Source organism: Microcaecilia unicolor, chromosome 1 (genome assembly GCF_901765095.1).
Source record: "Microcaecilia unicolor chromosome 1, aMicUni1.1, whole genome shotgun sequence".
Taxonomy (NCBI): Eukaryota; Metazoa; Chordata; class Amphibia; order Gymnophiona; family Siphonopidae; genus Microcaecilia; species Microcaecilia unicolor.
The window spans coordinates 645925395-645941944 of NC_044031.1; the positions used below are offsets into that span (position 1 = coordinate 645925395).

The 16550-nt window shown below is 43.8% G+C and overlaps 1 protein-coding gene across 3 annotated transcripts in view; it reads left to right on the forward strand.

The window, feature by feature from the left end:
* The window catches only part of CD5 (CD5 molecule), a 95063-nt gene that overhangs the window by 66461 nt on the left and 12052 nt on the right, over nucleotides 1–16550 (forward strand). For all 3 annotated transcript variants that reach the window (XM_030222242.1, XM_030222250.1, XM_030222260.1), the window contains exons 7-9: nucleotides 6780–6914; nucleotides 9304–9357; nucleotides 15411–15521. In XM_030222242.1, the coding sequence (XP_030078102.1) occupies nucleotides 6780–6914; nucleotides 9304–9357; nucleotides 15411–15521 (300 nt within the window). The remainder of the gene's footprint in view (nucleotides 1–6779; nucleotides 6915–9303; nucleotides 9358–15410; nucleotides 15522–16550) is intronic.

Consider the following 16550-nt stretch of genomic DNA (forward strand, 5'->3'; position numbering starts at 1 on the left):
GTCTAAACGAGAGGTGACAAGGGTGTGGATGAGGGTTTTGGTAGAGTGCTCGGAAAGAAAGGGGCGGATTTTACGGATGTTGTAAAGAAAGAAACGACAGGTCTTGGCAATCTGCTGGATATGAGCAGAGAAGGAGAGAGAAGAGTCAAAGATGACCCCAAGGTTTCGAGCTGAGGAGACAGGGAGAATGAGAGAGCCATCAACAGAAATAGAAAACGGGGGGAGCGGGGAGGTGGGTTTGGGGGGGAAAATGAGAAGCTCGGTTTTGGTCATATTTAATTTCAGGTGGCGTTGAGACATCCAGACAGAAATGTCAGACAAGAACGCTGAAACTTTGGTTTGGATGCAAGGTGAGATATCAGGGGTAGAAAGGTAGATTTGGGAGTCATCAGCATAGAGATAGTAGGAAAAGCCATGGGATGAGATTAATGAACCAAGGGAAGAAGTGTAGATAGAAAAGAGGAGGGGACCAAGAACAGAACCCTGAGGTACGCCGACAGGCAGAGGGATAGAAGTAGAAGAGGATCCACCAGAGTGAACACTAAAGGTGCGGAGGGAGAGGTAGGAAGAGAACCAGGAAAGGACAGAGCCCTGGAATCCAAGTGAGGACAGGGTATCGAGAAGTATGCTGTGATCGACAGTGTCAAAAGCAGCGGAAAGATCAAGAAGAATGAGGATGGAATATTGACCTCTGGATTTAGCCAGTAATAGGTCATTGGAGACTTTAGTAAGCGCAGTTTCGGTTGAGTGGAGAGGGCGAAAACCAGAATGTAGTGGGTCAAGAATAGCATGTGAGGAGAGAAAATCAAGGCAGTGGAGGTGAACAGCACGCTCAAGTAATTTGGAGAGAAAAGGAAGGAGGGAGATGGGTCGGTAATTAGAGGGACAAGTAGGGTCGAGTGAAGGCTTCTTAAGGAGAGGTGTGACCACAGCATGTTAAAAGGCAGCAGGGACAGTCGCAGTGGAAAGTGAGAGGTTGAGAATGTGACAGATAAAAGGAATAAGAGCAGGAGAGATGGCATTAAGAAGGTGGGTGGGAATGGGATCAGAGGAACAGGTGGTACATTTTGAGGAAGAAAGGAGAAGTGTAGTTTCCTCAATAGTAACTTCAGGAAAGGAGGAAAGGGAATGAGGGGAAGGAGAGAGAGGGGAACGGACTAGTGGAGGGAGAGGTGGTGAGGTAGAGAAAGCAAGGTTTATCTTTTGAACCTTGTTGTGAAAGAATTCAGCAAGGGTCTGAGGAGATAATGAAGGGGGAGTTGGGGGAGGGGGCACCTTGAGGAGAGAGTTCAATGTGGTGAAGAGAAGTCGAGGATTAGAGCCAAGAGAGTTGGTCAGTTGGATATAATAATCTTGTTTGGCACGTAAAAGAGCAGATTGGAAGGAGGTCAGCATGAACTTAAAGTGTAAGAAATCAGCAAGGGCCCGAGATTTCCGCCAGAGACGTTCGGCGGAGCGGGTACAGGAACGTAGGTAGCGGATATTAGAAGTCAGCCAAGGTTGGGGTTTTGTACGCCTTACAGGGCGGGTCATCAAAGGTGCAAGAGTGTCTAAGGCAGAGGATAGAGTATTGTTGTAAGAAGAAACAGCCTCGTTGACAGACGTGGATGGTGCCACAGTAGAGAGGAGGTTTGAAACATGGGAGGATAGAGATGAATTGGGCATGCGCCTGAAGTTCCATTCGCAATTTTGAAAGTCATAAATAGAATCCAGGGGTATGAGCATAACTTTTAGTATTCTATAAGTTACACACCCATCCGCCCCCCTCCCCCATGCACGCCCCCTTACATTTAAATGCTAAATGAATTACACACTAAAGTTAGTTATATGACTGTTATAGTTATGTGTGTAAGTGCTAGCTGAGCACTAACCAGTATTCTATAACTTTAGTGTGTAATTCATTTAGCATTTAAATGTAAGGGGGCGTGCATGGGGGAGGGGGGCGGATGGGTGTGTAACTTATAGAATACTAAAAGTTATGCTCATACCCCTGGATTCTATTTATGGCGTTCAAAATTGCGAATGGAACTTCAGGCGCATGCCCAATTTGCATGTGCAATTTGAGTAACGAGCCAATTAGCACCAATAATCGGGCACCAACAATCATGTATTGGCATTAATTGGCAACAATTTGGATTTGCAATTTGGATTTGCACATGCATCCTTTTATCTTGCTGCACCATATGCCTGGATTAGACTTCCTGAGCCGGTACGTCAAGCTCCATCTCTGGCCTTCCTCAAATCTAGGCTAAAAGCCCACCTTTTTGATGCTGCTTTTAACTCCTAACCCTTATTCAATTTTCAGAATCCTTATTTTATCATCCTCTTGTTTGTCCTGTTTGTCTGTCCTAATTAAATTGTAAGCTCTGTTGAGCAGGGACTGTCTCTTCATGTTCAAGTGTAAAGCGCTGCGAACGTCTAGTAGCGCTTTAGAAATGATAAGTAGTAGTAGTAGTATCTTCCTGAGCGCTATTCTATAAAGATGTGTAAATCTTTTAGGGGCCGTTTTATTAGGCAGCGGTAGGGGTAACGCACAGGTAGCACGTACCAAATCATTACTGTCGGGGTAGCATAGTATCATAGTAACATAGTAGATGACGGCAGAAAAAGACCTGCATGGTCCATCCAGTCTGCCCAACAAGATAACTCAAATTTGCAGCTTTTTGTGTATACCCTACTTTGATTTGTACCTGTGCTCTTCAGGGCACAGACCATATAAGTCTGCCCAGCACTATCCCCGCCTCCCAACCACCAGCCCCACCTCCCAACCACCGGCTCTGGCACAGGCACAGACCGTATAAGTCTGCCCAGCACTATCCTCACCTCCCAACCACCAGCCCTGCCTCCCAACCACCTGCTCTGGCACAGACCGTACAAGTCTGTCCAGCACTATCCCCGCCTCCCAACCACCAGTCCCGCTTCCCACCACCGGCTCTGGCACAGACCGTATAAGTCTGCCCAGCCCTATCCCCGCCTCCCAAACACCAGCCCCGCCTCCCGATCTTGACTAAGCTCCTGAGGATCCATTCCTTCGGCACAGGATTCCTTTAGGCTTATCCCACGCATGTTTGAATTCCGTTACCGTTTTCATTTCCACCACCTCCCGCAGGAGGGCATTCCAAGCATCCACTACTCTCTCCGTGAAAAAATACTTCCTGACATTTTTCTTGAGTCTGCCCCCCTTCAATCTCATTTCATGTCCTCTCGTTCTACCACCTTCCCATCTCCGGAAAAGGTTCGTTTGCGGATTAATACCTTTCAAATATTTGAACGTCTGTATCATATCACCCCTGTTTCTCCTTTCCTCCAGAGTATACATGTTTAGTTCAGCAAGTCTCTCCTTGGTATGGTGGTAATTTTAAATTAGCATACACTGTTTCCTGCAGTAGAAAATATTTTTCTATTTTCTAATGTGGGGGGGGGGGGGGGGGGGCGTTCCCGGCAGTAATCGGCAGCGTGGTTACATTGGTGTGCGCTACATGCTTATAACACAGTTAGTGCGTGAGTCTTTACCGCTTGGTCAATGGGTGGTGGTAAGGGCTCAGGCAGTAATTAGCTGTGCGCTACTTTTGATTTTAGCGCACGCCCATTTACTGCCCCATAAAAACGCCTTTTTTCCCAGCTGTGGTAAGAATTGGGCCAGTGCACGCCAATTTCATGCGTCCAAACTACCACAGGCCACTTTTTACCACAGCTTAGTAAAAGGGCCCCACGGTATGCAACTGAAAAGGAGATGTGGCCATGGGAGAAGCATGGGAAGATAAAGATGTGTGTGGTGTTATAGAATTTGGGGGACCCGCACCTAATTTACATATAAGGATTTACACCAGCTTTCAGTTGGTGTAAATTCTCGCACTAAAAGTTGGGTGCGGAACCTGGCGTTTCGGGCTGTTCTATAATTGGCACTCAGTGTGGAGCACTATTTACTGAATCCAGTCCATAGTGCCGCATTTAGGCACACACATTTATGCCTGCTGTTGACATGGTGTAAGCAGGTGTGCCTACATGTTGGTACATAAATGCCGACTTAGGCTAGTATTCTGTACCGGAATCTGGACATTCACATGCTTTTATAGAATCAGCACTTAGCATGCTGCGCCTTGGCACCACTGTTCCCTCTAAGCTTAGCGGGAGTCCTCCATCTGCATTGTTGCCAGTAGAGGGTGGTGTTTTAATATTGTGTTTTCAATCACTTGGAACAAGCAGGTTCCTGGATATCCTGTAGAGCTTGCCTGTCCCTCACTATTGAAAATGTGATAGTGAAACAGCACCACCCACTGGCAGCAATGCTGTTGGAGGACTCCTGCTCAGCTTAGAGGGGACAGTGCTTGGCACCCAGTTATAGAACTGACTCCTGGTCAGCTGCAGCACAAGTGCAGGTCTCTATGGACTACATCAGTTTGACAACAAGGCAAGCAGACAACAGTCCACACTCCGCACAAGGCAAACAAGCAAAGAAAGGCAGAGAAGTTGACGAGAATGAGTGACAATCTGACTCGACACAGATCATGTTTCAGCTACAGGGCCTGCGTCAGGAGTCTGTAGCTCTCACAAAGAGAATATAGGTCTGAAAACAGACCAGATCTCTAGCAATTGAGTCTTCAACCTTACTTGCCTGAACAATCAATGTCTAATATAAACGTGCTTGCTGGGAGAATCGCTCGATGCACTGCCTATGGTTAGCTGTATTAGCAGCCTTTGACGCTTATTAGACAATGATTGTTCAACCAAGAAAGGCTGAACTCAATTGCTAGAGATCTTGTCTGTTTTCAGACCTATAGTTTTTCCCCAAAATTCTATATATGGCGCCTTAAGTTGTGCTCGCTAATTTGGCACACAACTCAATTGACTAACAAGCCAATCAGCGCTGAAAATTGGCACTTAATAAGCGATTAGTGGCACTAATTGGCTTTAATTATAATTAATGTGCACAACTTTCTAGGCGTATTCTATAACGCGGTGCATGTAAATTCTAATGCACGCAGTCAAAAAGGGGGCATAGCCATGGGCGTGGAACGGGCAGGTCGTGGGCATTTCTAAAAACTATACACACTTATGGAATACACTCGGTCTGCGTCTAACTTAGGCACAGGTATTTAGGCATGGTTTAGGTGGCCTAAATAGGTGAGCCTAAATTTTAGTCACAAGAACGTGTGAGCGTATTCTATAAACTACACTTAACTTTAGGTGTAGTTTATAGATCAGGGAAACTGCATGGTTTTTTGGAACTGATTTTTAAGGCACCATATGTAGAATTTCCCCCTTTTTGTAAGAGCTACAGACGCAGGCCGTCGCTGAAATGTGGTCTGTGTTGAGTCATTGTAAAATTGATTGATAAGACAAGTGCTACAACAGTTTGAGGCATAAATACCCCCCTGGTCCGTAGTAAAGGGAGCTCTCACTGCAGTCATCACAAATTTGAGAAGCCAGCCGCTTCAGGGTATATTTCTCCACGGGAAGTCATTTGCCCCTTCTCTTGTATTTGTTAAACACTTCCAGCCATCAATCCAAAATGCTGACCTGGAGTACTTCACCTCATAGTCAAAGCAATCCAAGCCAACCCAAGCGTTCTCTTTTTCGCTTCACCTGTGTAGATCTTGCCACATCAGGGAAAGATCCTAAGCTTCTGACCACAATACAAGGCATCACTTCTTGAACTGAAACCGCATCTGCTTGCAGTGGGAGGCTATATCTTTTTTTGAAGTTCCCTTGTAAGCGTTTGACTGTGCTCCAAGAAACTAATTGTATATTTTTTTTATCCTGGTCAATCTGAACGCTGGCCTTTTGTTTGTGGAATTTTCTCCCTTTGGTTATGCGCCAGCTTTCTTCTGTGTCCCAGTTCAAAAAAACAGGTGAAAACCTGGTTGTTTTATAAAGCATTTTCTTACAGGGAGGGTTCTCAGGATTTTTTTTTGGTGGGGGGGCATTGGCTGTTTATATGGTTTTTTTTGTGATGTTTTGTGTGCTGTTTTATGAGTGTTATATTGTATGCTGCTTAAATTGTTGGATAGGTGGGCTATAAATATATTAAATAAATAAATAAATAAATTATATTGAATAAGGAGTCAGCTTACAAGACCACAGGGAAGGATTAGTATTTTAGAGATTTATAATGCAGAAATTTATTTATTTATTGATTGCATTTGTATCCCACATTATCCCACCTCTTTGCAGGCTCAATGTGGCTTACAATAAATCGTTGTTGGTGGTGATAGATTAGAACGTAATCACTTATATATTATATTATATAATCGCTGTTTCCCTGCTCCCTCTGCCCCGGAACAGGTTACGTCCTGTTCCAGGGCAGAAGGAGCAGGGAGCCAGTGGAGCCGACAGGCGCACAGCTGCTCTCTGCACCCTCCAGCAGCCAAGAATGCACCCCGAGGGGGGGGGCTTGAGGCGCCAGGAAGGGGGTTGTCATTGCGCCGGGGGGGGGGGGGTGTCGTGCTGCCGACCTAGGATCGCCACTGGTAAATGGTGTCCTTAAATTATTAATTTCTAGACAATTTCAAAAGAAATCCATAGCTTCTTTTTTGAAAACTACACTATTTTGGATAAATTCATGTCTACTTTTTCAAATGTTAACTTCATGCAGTTTTAAGAAATTTTTCTCATGATACACCAGATTCTTTTTCAAACATTTACCAGATATTTTAAATAGATTCCAAGACCAAGCTATCAGTTGCTCACCCACTTCAGCTCTAGAATTCATGAAAGCCAATATAACAAAGTAAAGCTACATTATTAGTGAAGACAGATAACACAATTGTCTTTCCTAGGTGAAGACCCTGAGCTGAAAAACAGCAAAGGTTTGCGGGCTGGAGATGTCTTAAGCATCATCTTTGCCCTTCTCCTCTTTGGAATTTTCGTGGTCATCTGTGGACCTCCCATTTACAAGAAAGTGGTGAAGAAATGTAAGTGACCAAATCGGCAAGATGATAGACAATGTCTCATGCAGTTGACAGCTTTAAAAATTCCCACATCACCCATAACTGATAAAACATCTGATTTTTAAATTTTTCTTTTAATAATGGCTTGCAGACTTTTCTTTTAGGAAATTATCCAAACATTTTTTTTTACTCATTTTACGTTTAAGGTGTGATTTATTAATCTGAGGGTAGTCAGTTCATCAAGACTCTTGGTTAAGTAAAAAGATGGTGTCTACAGTGAGCTAAAAACGCTACCACAGCATAGTAAAAGACTCCCTATATTATTTGTCACTCTCCCCAATATGGCTGCTGTCTGGGAAATTAAGATGGACTTGGGAAAATCCACTGCTTAGTTTTAGGATAAGCTTCATACAATCTTTTACTGTTTTGGGGTCTTGCCAGGTACTTGTAACCTGGATTGGCCACTGCTGGAAACTTGATGGGACCTTCGGTCTGTCCTAGTATGGCAATGCTTATATTCTTATGATCTTATATAAAGGGGCTGCAAACCAAGAAAGTGATTTCAGTACTGGTTCGTTTAACCCTCTATAGTTTTAGAGCTAGACCTTGTAAAATAAGTACCAGAATTACCAATCCATTCCTAGATTCCAGCAATGGAGATAAAGCAGAACAGAATGAGATGGATAATGGAGAGAAAGAACTGTTCTGACCTGTCTAGTAGTAGAAGAATTGAGTGTTTGACATATAACAGGCAGTAGATGGCTCTTTGATTACTTTAGGCTTTCAGGCTGGGTCATATCTGTATTCTGAACTTACACCCAATTAGTTTCTGGGATTTGAAGCCCTGCTTCATTACCAATTATGACTTACATATATAGAGTAAATATCCTCACTGAAATGAGTGTGTGTGTGTGTGTTTGGGGGGGGGGGGGGGTCTTGGTGTGTGAAATGGAAAATGGGACTGAATGCATGTGTCACCCACCTATTGCATGTGACTTGGTATATCTGGAGCCATCATGCCTGATCGCCATTACTTTCCAGTATTTCACATATCTCCTCCCATACAAAGGCAAATTACTAATATTAGGCCTTCATGTAGTACTACACTTTGTTGAGTTTTTAGATGACACTGGAAAAGTAAAATGCTACACTTCTCATTCTTAAGAGTTTGTGAGTATTACGCTTAGCCTTGGGGTGCCCAGGAAATGAGCCTGGCCTGCGTGTGAACCCAGGCCGCGTGCTTTTGTCAACCACTCTGTGCACACTACAGGACTTTTCATCTCCACTTTTCTGAGATGAAAAGGCAATATAAATATCTTTTGGGGAAATTAAAGATTTAGCATAGGTTAAGTTCAAAATCTAATCAGAATGTGTTGCTTCCTGTGGCTTCAAATTCAGGGGTCAATATTCAGCAGGTGGAGGTCAGCAATTTTTTTAAAATGCTGATTCTCGCTACGATGGAATATTCAATGCTGGGCCATATCCAGGCACCATGTGCAGACAGCAGGTATTAAACTGGATAAGTATCAATATTTAGCCCCTAGCTGGTTCAGTTAAACCGGCCATAGATAGGACTGCTATTTATGTAATCCTGTTTGACTGGTTAACTTAACGGGTAGGGCCAGATTCTATATATGGTGTGGTGAGTTACATTGTGCACACACCCAATTTGCATGCGCTACTCAATTGGTTAACAAGCCTATTAGGGTTGATAATTGGCTGATAACGACAAATTTGCAACACTAGCCGAAAAAATAAAATAAAATTGGCAATAATCGGAATTTACACGCGCATCTTTGTAGGTACATTCTAAAAGAGGTGTGCATAAATTCTAATGTGGGTTGCCGAAAAGGGGGCACAGCAATGGGAGGAGTGTGGGCATAATGATGCCATCAATCAAATGTACATGTGTTATTATAGAATTTGATGCAATGTGCGTACATTTCGGCATGCACATTTAGCTGTTCGCATGTTTGCACGTTTGCCTGGCCTATTTGCTATTCTGTATACTGCCTCTTGGTGTTGACACGACTTATAGAATAGCACTAAGCGTGTTATTCGAACACGTCTACAATTAACACATCATATATAGAATTTAGCCTTTAAGGGCTGAATATCGGCACTTATCTACCAACTCTGACCCAACTCCGCCCATGGACCGCCCACATAATAGCTGTTTCAGCTGTAAGGGATAGAGCAGATATTCAGTGCCACTATTTGGGTAAGTGTTGATCAACAGGTGAATATTGACCCCTCGGTGTTTCCCCCCTCCCCCATCCTATCTTTCCCATCCTGTATGTGTATCTCTGTATTTCCATTTCTGTATCCCCCTATTGTTTCTGGTTTCATCTGTCATCATATCTTTGTACCCAATTCATTGTCCGTCTCTATTGTTTTATCTTGATCATTGCAGACAACCAGAAGAAGGAACGTCAGTGGATTGGACCAACAGGAGCAAGTCAGAGCAGTAAGAATGTTTATTTATTTATACCCCGCTTACTCCTAAGAATTTACAGAAAAAAAAGCATACATAAAACCAACACATTAAAATCTAACAAATATAATTCAATTCAAATCTTATATACCACTAATATCTCCTATTCAGGGTTCAGTGAGGTTTACATCATGAGTAGAATGTTTTTTTTGAATATAGGACACACTAGAAGCTAGCCTCAACCCAAACCACACAACATGATTTTAATCCACCAAAATGATATAAACCCAACCAACTTGATCTCACTCATATCAGCTTGTTCTTATTTTTTTCCTATCCATCTACAAATCTGGCCCTATACCAATGAATCCAACCTCATCCAACTCAATCTGATTTCAACCAGTCACCAACTAAGAACATTCCAACTAACCAATCTGATCTTATCCCAAACACCCTATTTCTTACCCCAACAAACTTATCTTAACCACCTGTACACAAAAAAATCAGCTGGGAAAAAAGGAAGCACATATCATTTAAACTTAACTATGGAGCTCAAAACACAAAAATACTGAATTCAAAACAATCAATCTCATCTGAAATATTCACCAGCCCAATTGCACCTCAGCTAACCAGTAGTATGAAGTGGAGACAGTGATTGCAAATCTCTCATGAATATTCATTGTGGATATCCTGAAAATCTGACTGACTAGGGTGCCTCTAGGACCAGGTTTGTGAATCACTGGGCTAAAGTGATATATCCCTTCCAAATACCCTAATCCAAAACCCTGCAGCTTAATCACAACCCAGGCCTGATGCCATAAACACTACCATGGTAATTCCGATGTAACCTTATCTTAACCCATTCCGCTAGCTCAGGGGTGGGCAACCACGGTTCTTGAGGGCTACAATCCAGTCCAATTTTTAAGATTTCCACAATAAATATGCATGAGATTGATTTGCATGCATTGGGTTCATTGTGGAAATCTTGAAAGCCTGACTGAAATGTGGCTCTCAAGGACCGTGGTCGCCAACTCTAATCTAGATCAATGTTTTTCAAGCTGCCTGGACAACCCCCAAGCCAACCTGGTTTTCAGAATATGCATAAAGAATATGCATGAGACAGACTTTTATGCAATGGAGGCAGTGCATGCAAATCTCTCTTATGCATATTAATTGTGGATATTCTGAAAACCAGACTGGCTAAGGGGTACTCCAGGAATGGCATGAAAAACAATGAGCTGGATCAGGGCTTGCAGCTATGGTCCTTGAGGGGCACATACAATTTTGGTTTTTAAGATGTCTGCAGTAAGTATGTATCAGAAATAGACCTGCATTAAAAATAATTTAATTGACCTATTTATGTTATCAGATATGCCATTACTACCACACATAAAACAACTTTAAATGATTTCACACACAAAATAGACCATCATCAAATACAGAACAAGGGATCACAAATTACAAACAAGAACACGAAACTGAATGGGGATCTCCAAGACGTTAAACTTGGCAAATACTGTAACACTGGAGAAATAAAGACAGAAATGCACTTCATTTTGTACTGAGCACAAAGGCATAACCATAGGGGGAGAGGGGGGCCTGGGTCCCCAACTTTGGGTTTAGAACCCCCCCCCCCCCCAAATTAGCCATAGCCCTTGCTTTAGCTGGGGGAGATCCCCAAGCCCTGCCAACTGAAAACCACCTCCTCCTCCTCCTCTGGTCCGGTGACCAGAACTCTCTAAGTTTTGAAGCAGTATTCCCAAGCTGCTGCCGCCCCCCCCCCCCCCCCGCAAGCTCAGTTTTCATGCATGCATGAAAACTGAGCAAGCATGGGGGGGGGGGGGGAGGGTGGCAGTGGCAGCAGCAGCTTGAGGACACAGCTTCCAGCTGCAGAGCTTGGAGAGTTCTAGTTGCTGGACTGATGAGATCTTCAGCTGGCGGGCACGGGCATTTGGGTGGGGGGCACCAGGTGATAGGCAGAGGGCAGGGAGAAAGTTTGATGCCCACCCACTTTAGGCTTAAGCTCCTTCCCCCATTAGCTGTATGGCTATGCCACTGAAAACATATCAGCTAACATTTTCCAGTTAAAAAATTCAAAACAAATCAACTTTTTCCTATTTTTGTTGCCTGCATATTTTATTTTTCCATCATGTTGGTCTCAGTTTCTCTTTTCTGCTGTCTTTTCTGTCTTCTGCTACTTCTCTTTCCAGTTTCTGCTGTCTTTACTTTACTGTAGACTTTTGTAACCCGCTTTATCCCCAAACTAGAGTTCAGAGCCGGATTAACACCTAAAGAAAAACTGTTTACAATCAACCAGTAAGCTACAATAACAATCAATAATATTTCATATTAAAAGTATCCCCTTCATAAATTATCATCAAATAATACATATTTCTTAAAAAATAAATATGTAACGATTTCCAGAAACAAAATAGGATCTAGTAACAGCAGTTAATGTATCTGGGTTTAAAAAAGGTTTGGACACGTTCCTGGAGGAAGAATTCATAGTCTGCTATTGAGACATACATTGGGAAGCCACTGCTTGCCTTGGAATTGGTAGCATGGAATGTTCCTACCATTTAGGTTTCTGCCAGGTACTTGTGACCTGGATTGGACACTGTTGGAAACAGGATACTGGGCTAGATGGACCACTGGTTTGACCCAGTATGGCTATTCTTATGTTATAAACTTAATACTTGTCGGTAGCGCATTCCAAATCTTAGCAGCTTGGTAATAAACCAAACATTCATGATGTAATTTTAACCTCAAACCTTCAACTGAAGGGAAAGACAGAAGAGAGCCTTTTACATGAAAATGAGAATTAGTAGACCCTAAAACTTTGATAGAAGCACAAGATTCTTCAGATGAGTAACCCTCCGAGGCTTTATAAACCAAACTACAAATCTTAAACATCACATGAGCATTAATTGGCAATCAATGAGGATGTATTAATAATGGAGCCACATAATCAAAGCTTAATTTCTTAAAAATTAGTCGAGAAGCAGTATTCTGAACCAATTGGATTCTGTGCACCAATTTTGCTGAAATATTACTACTACTACTACTACTACTATTTAGCATTTCTATAGCGCTACAAGGCATACGCAGCGCTGTACAAACATAGAAGAAAGACAGTCCCTGCTCAAAGAGCTTACAATCTAATAGACAAAAAATAAATAAAGTAAGCAAATCAAATCAATTAATGTGAACGGGAAGGAAGAGAGGAGGGTAGGTGGAGGCGAGTGGTTACAAGTGGTTACGAGACAAAAGCAATGTTAAAGAGGTGGGTTTTCAGTCTAGATTTAAAGGTGGCCAAGGATGGGGCAAGACGTAGGGGCTCAGGAAGTTTATTCCAGGCGTAGGGTGCAGCGAGACAGAAGGCGCGAAGTCTGGAGTTGGCAGTAGTGGAGAAGGGAACAGATAAGTAGGATTTATCCATGGAGCGGAGTGCACGGGAAGGGGTGTAGGGAAGGACGAGTGTGGAGAGATACTGGGGAGCAGCAGAGTGAATACATTTATAGGTTAGTAGAAGAAGTTTGAACAGGATGCGAAAACGGATAGGGAGCCAGTGAAGGGTCTTGAGGAGAGGGGTAGTATGAGTAAAGCGACCCTGGCGGAAGATGAGACGGGCAGCAGAGTTTTGAACCGACTGGAGAGGGGAGAGGTGACTAAGTGGGAGGCCAGCAAGAAGCAGATTGCAGTAGTCTAAACGAGAGGTGACAAGGGTGTGGATGAGGGTTTTGGTAGAGTGCTCTGAAAGAAAGGGGCGGATTTTATGGATGTTGTAAAGAAAGAAACGACAGGTCTTGGCGGTCTGCTGGATATGAGCAGAGAAGGAGAGAGAAGAGTCAAAGATGACCCCAAGGTTTCGAGCTGAGGAGACAGGGAGAATGAGAGAGCCATCAACAGAAATAGAAAATGGGGGGAGCGGGGAGGTGGGTTTGGGGGGGAAAATGAGAAGCTCGGTTTTGGTCATATTTAATTTCAGGTGGCGTTGAGACATCCAGGCAGCATACAGAGGATTGCAATAATCAAGTTGAGACTCAGTGATTGTACAACAGCAAAATGTTCTTTTGAAAAATAGGAACAAATCAACTGTAACTGCTTAAATCTAAAAAAAGATTTCCTCATCAAAGCACTAATCTGTTCCAAACTCAACAAAGAATCTACCCTCAGCTGAACTCCCTTATTTAAAATACAAGTAGGGATCTCCTTCAAATTTGAATTACACCACAACATTTTCATTTTATTAGTGTTAAGTTTATGAAAATGAGATGATGACCAATCACTTATCTGTCTTGTTCCATTCCCTCACTATACCTGTCTCTAAAATTTTGATTTCCCATTTAGTTCTTTCATCCCTTTTTTTTTCTGCCTCTTCGTCCACTCATTTCACTCTTCTCCTTTTAAATTTTCAGCTACCTATCAACTTTCCATCTCCCTCTCTCATGCCCTAGCTCTCTCATTTCCTATCTCACTCCTTCCCTACTCTCCTATTCACTTCCACCTACTCCCAATTACCACATTTCTACTTCTGTACTCGTTATCCTCCTTTTGTTCACCTTCCTGCCACTAACTCCTTTGGCCTCTCCCACATGATTCCCATCATTTCCTGTATATCCCTCTCCCTCCCTCCACTCTTGTACTTCAGCATCTCCTCTCACGTTTCCACCCTACCCCACCCTCATGACCTGGCATCTCTCTGTCCTTTTCCTTCCACCTCTTAGCATCTTCTTGTCCCAAATCTCTTCCCTCCTGCCCCCTCTCTCCATCCCTCCTCCCATGGTCCAACATTGTTCACTGTTTCCTGCTTTTCTTCCCTCTACTCCATGATCCAGCATCTCTTTTTCTTTCCATCCTCCCTCCCTCCCGTTGTCCAGCATATCTCCCTCCCTCCCCAGCACCCTGGGTCCAACATCTCTCTTTTCTTCCCAATTGTCCTCCCATCTAGCATCCCTCCCTTCCAGTCATCCCAGGATCCAGCACCTCTCTCTTCTTTCTTTCTCTTCCCTTCTTCCATCAAATTGGCCACTATCTCTATCCCTTTCCTCTATTTTGGGGCTCATCATTTCTTCCTCTTCCTCTTCCCTCCCCCCACCCCAGTCTGGCATTTCCCCCTCTCTTTGAAGCCCCTCCTAGGTCTACCTTAAAATACCTCCAGGGGTCCCCTATGTTCTGGCATCTTTTCCCCTTCTCCCTACCCCAGTCTGACGTCTGCGTCCCTGATCCATCTTGAAAGGCATTTCTCTTCCCATCAGTCTGGCATTTCCCCCTCTCTTTGAAGCCCCTCCTGGGTCTACCTTAAAAATACCTCCAGGAGCCCCCTATGGTCTGGCATATTTTCCCCTTCTCCCCCCCCCCCCCCCCCCCCAGTCTGACATCTGCCTTCCTGGTCCATCTTGAAAGGCATTTCTCTTCCCAACAGTCTGGCATTTTCCCCTCTCTTTGAAGCCCCTCCTCCTCCTCCTGGTCTACCTTAAAATACCTCCAGAGGAACCTTATGGTCTGGCATCTCTTCCCCCTTCTCCCCACCCCAGTGCCACGTCTCCCTCTTTAATCCTCGCCTTCCCAGTCTATCTTGAAAGGCATTTCTCTTCCTATTGGGTTGCCGATGCAGCAGCAATTCTGATTTGCTGCTTGCGGCCTTCATGGAGCTCTCCTTCTGCCGTATTCTGCCCCCCTGTGCCGCACCTTCCTGTTTCCACCTGGGTAGAACACAGCAGAAGGAAAGCTCTAGGGAGGTTACAGACAGCATATCAGAATTGTTGCTGCACCTGCAACACCCTGGGAAGAGAAATACCTTTTAAGGTAGATTGGGAAGGTGAGGGGCAGGGAAGGAGATGTTAGACTGGGGTGGGGAGAAGGGGAAGAGATGCTGGACCATGTGGGTCTCTGGAGCTGTGGGGCCCACAGCAGCTGTCCTGTTTGCCCCGCCCTTAGCGCCGGCCCTGATTTCATCAGGCTTCCCTGGTTCTCATTTGCTGCTCTTTCCAGTAGGCTACTTCTCCACTCTAATTAAATAATAAATCTCCCAAAGTACACTGATACAATATTAACAGCCTGTTCTGTTTGGTTTTGTTTTAAAGTTTCATTCCATCGCAACAACACCATCAACCTTCACTCCCAACCACAGGACCAGAATGAAAATGAATACTCTATGGCCCCCAAGAAAAAATCCAACCTTTCTGCTTATCCAGGTAGGAAAACCTACCAGACGCCTAGCTGAGGACTGCAGCAGAATATAAATTTACTTTTAATTTAATTTTCAGCCAAAATATATTCAGGTCAAGACTGAGTTGTGGGTGGTCAGTACTTTTTTAATGCTGACTACCTCGGCTTTTTTATACACAGATATTTAATATTGGTCTTGCTTGGATACCATTTCTGAATATCTGGGTATTAGGCAACTGCCAGGATTTATCCAGGTACCTGGTTAAATTAGGACAGTCTCTTTTCCGTACATGTCCGCGTACTGCTACTGAATATTGTCGGTTAACTTCCATCTCCACCTCTGGACTATCACTGCCCGACTAGTACTGAGGCTGCTCAGATTTTCAGCACCTCTATCCAAGTAAGTACTGCGGAAATCTGGGTGAGACAAGTCAGCATGATTTAACCATACTGAATTGCATTCTGATCCTTTGCTATGTAGCTTTAGAGATGCTTCACATTTGGATATGTGGTAAGGCTAAAGAGATTAGGGCTCTTCAGCTTGGAAAAGAGATGGCTGAGGGGGGCTATGACAGATGTGCAAACTCCTGAGCGGTGTAGAACAAGTAGAAGTGAATCGAATTTTTACTCTTTCAAAAATTACAAAGACTAGGAGACACTCAATGAAGTTACATGGAAATATTTTTTTAAACAAATTTGAGGAAATATTTTTTTCACTCAATGAATAGTTAAGCTCTGGAACTCGTTGCCGGAGGATGTGGTAACATAGCAAACATAGTAGTAAACATAGTAGATGATGGCAGAAAAAGACCTGCACGGTCCATCCAGTCTGCCCAAGAAGATAAATTCATATGTGCTACTTTTTTATTTGTACTGTCCTCTTCAGTGCACAGACCGTATAAGTCTGGCCAGCCCTATCCCCGCCTCCCAACCACCAGCTCTGGCACAGACCCTATAAGTCTGCCCAGCACTATCCCTGCCTCCCACCACCAGCTCTGGCACAGACCGTATAAGTCTGCCCGGCACTATCCCTGCCGCCCAACCACCAGCCCCGG